The 2,406-nt window shown below is 44.4% G+C and overlaps 1 protein-coding gene across 1 annotated transcript in view; it reads right to left on the bottom strand.

The window, feature by feature from the left end:
• The window catches only part of LOC101856933 (mucin-17), a gene marked incomplete in the record, with an annotated part of 50,956 nt that overhangs the window by 6,868 nt on the left and 41,682 nt on the right, over window positions 1–2,406 (bottom strand). Inside the window, 1 exon segment of the mRNA XM_005109802.3 lies at window positions 422–702. Coding sequence (XP_005109859.2) covers window positions 422–702 — 281 coding nt within the window.

Here is a 2,406-nt window from a genome sequence, read left to right as displayed (position 1 = left end):
AAGGCCACCACTCACACACAGAAAGAGTAGGGAGAGAGTCAAGGCCACCACTCACACACAGAAAGAGTAGGGAGAGAGTCAAGGCCACCACTCACACACAGAAAGAGTAGGGAGAGAGTCAAGGCCATCACTCACACACAGAAAGAGTAGGGAGAGAGTCAAGGCCACCACTCAGATAAGAGGTAGGGGCGACAGATAAGAGGTAGGGGCGACAGATAAGAGGTAGGGGCCACCACTCAGATAAGAGGTAGGGGCGACCACTCAGATAAAAGGTAGGGGCGACAGATAAGAGGTAGGGGCGACCACTCAGATAAAGAGGTAGGGGCGACAGATAAGAGGTAGGGGCGACCACTCAGATAAGAGGTAAGGGCGACAGATAAGAGGTAGGGGCCACAGATAAGAGGAAGGGGCGACCACTCACAAGCATCGGCCCATCTGCTGAAACACCAGCTGCTGAGTGGACGCGGCTTGTTGGGACAGCACCACTATGGAAGCACTCGCCCCTTGAGCAGACGCCGCCACCTTCCCAGCAGCTTGTGATGATGAACCGCTGGCCATATTCCCAGCAGCTTGTGACGATGAACCGCCAGCCATATTCCCAGCAGCTTGTGATGAAGATGCGGCGGCCATATTCCCCGCCAGTGACGACGCAGCCAGTTTCCCTGCTTGTGGCAACGTGGCGGCCAGCTGAGCAGCGGGAGCCTGGAGGGGAGCACAAACAAACACAGCCTGCATGTCATCTGTCTGTTTGGTTGTAGCAAGAGTCTTACGGCACTGCCAACACAATAAGGCCATATAAGTGCCGAAGATTAGATTTAGTTTTAGTAGAGGTTTTACGGCGCTCGCAACTGCATAAGGTCATATGAGCGCCAGAAGATTAAAGGTGTTACAAGAGAGTAACAAACATAAAAAAGAACAAGGGGAGATAAGGATGATAGATGTTTGATAGGAAAGAAGGAGCAAACTACACCAGATCACCCGCCAACCACCCACAGTAAGAGTTTTACGGCACTCGCAACACAATTGATCATATAAGTGCCGAAGATCAGAGGTAATAATAATATTAATAAATAGCATTTCTATTTTCTACTTGAGAGTAAAAAACACAAAGAAAGAACGAGGGCAGATACGGACAACAGATGTTTGATAAGAGAGAAAGAGCAAACCACACCAGAGCACCCACCAACCACCCACATATCCTGTCAAATTGTGTTTGAAAAGATTGTTGTACACTGAGAACGCCAGTTAACATGACACCTTGACGTAGATCATATGTGTCACAACAGGCTGGAAGCAGGCGCTCGTCAATTATTGGGCATGCCCAGTTATTGGTATCATCTGAAAGCTTGATTTATTTGCCTTGCTTCCAATGACATAAATATCCATTTATCTTGGACAGAACCCGGTAGATATTTGTGATTGAAGTAAATTAGGTCGCCTGGTTTCAGTGGCGAAATTAGTGAGAAAATGGCCGCTACAGTAAGTTTGGTAACTTCAATAGCTAAAGTCTTTCAAAATTGAAAAATGAATATTTTGTGCCTTTAACCGACGTTTTTCAGTAAAATTCACATGAAAATCTGTTTTTATATGGACATGAAAGAGCTTAAGCCAAAAAATACAAATTCGATAAAAATGACCAAATGGACGTAAAAGTGCCTGTTTCTCCGATATTGTTATTTTGACGAGCGCTTGATTTCAAAACGTTGCCTCGTATATTTTATTGTGAAGCTCCTACAGAAAAGATGGAGTGGGCCCAAAAGAAACGAGACATTCATTCGTCTCAGAATGTCCCCTCCGCCACATGAGATCACGGTGCACAAAGTTCTGTTAGTGCATGATATATTTGGATAATTTTCTCGTCAGTTTGAAAAGGAAAAGCTACGTTGCTCAGATAAAAGCACACTGAGAAAGAATAATATACAACAATATAATCACAAGTAACCACAACAGAATAGAAACATCACAGTAAAAATTTGTTCCTTTGATCCTACACTCCAGTCACGCAGAATGCACAATTCTGCGCTATACTCCAGTCACGCAGAATGCACAATTCTGCGCTATACTAAACACTAACAGCTTGCAACGAGGAAAGGAAGCAACAACAAAATCTCACCAAATACCAGCACTGTTCAACTATCTGGCAACACATAACTAAAAAATAAACCCTGGAAAGTGTCAACAAGTTATTTCAGCCGTCAACAATATGTTATTTCAGCCGTCAACAAGTTATTTTAGCGGTCAACAATACGTTATAACTTATTTCAGCTGTCAACAATGAAATGCAACAAGCACCATCCACAAAAGAACCTGTGTAAGACAGAATCACGGGGTGAACCTGTGTAAGACAGAATCACGGGGTGAACCTGTGTAAGACAGAATCACGGGGTGAACCTGTGTAAGACAGAA

Source organism: Aplysia californica, unplaced genomic scaffold, assembly GCF_000002075.1.
Source record: "Aplysia californica isolate F4 #8 unplaced genomic scaffold, AplCal3.0 scaffold00817, whole genome shotgun sequence".
Taxonomy (NCBI): domain Eukaryota; kingdom Metazoa; phylum Mollusca; class Gastropoda; order Aplysiida; family Aplysiidae; genus Aplysia; species Aplysia californica.
The sequence above is the reverse complement of the archived record's forward strand: the minus strand, read 5'-3'. Positions and strand labels throughout refer to the sequence as shown.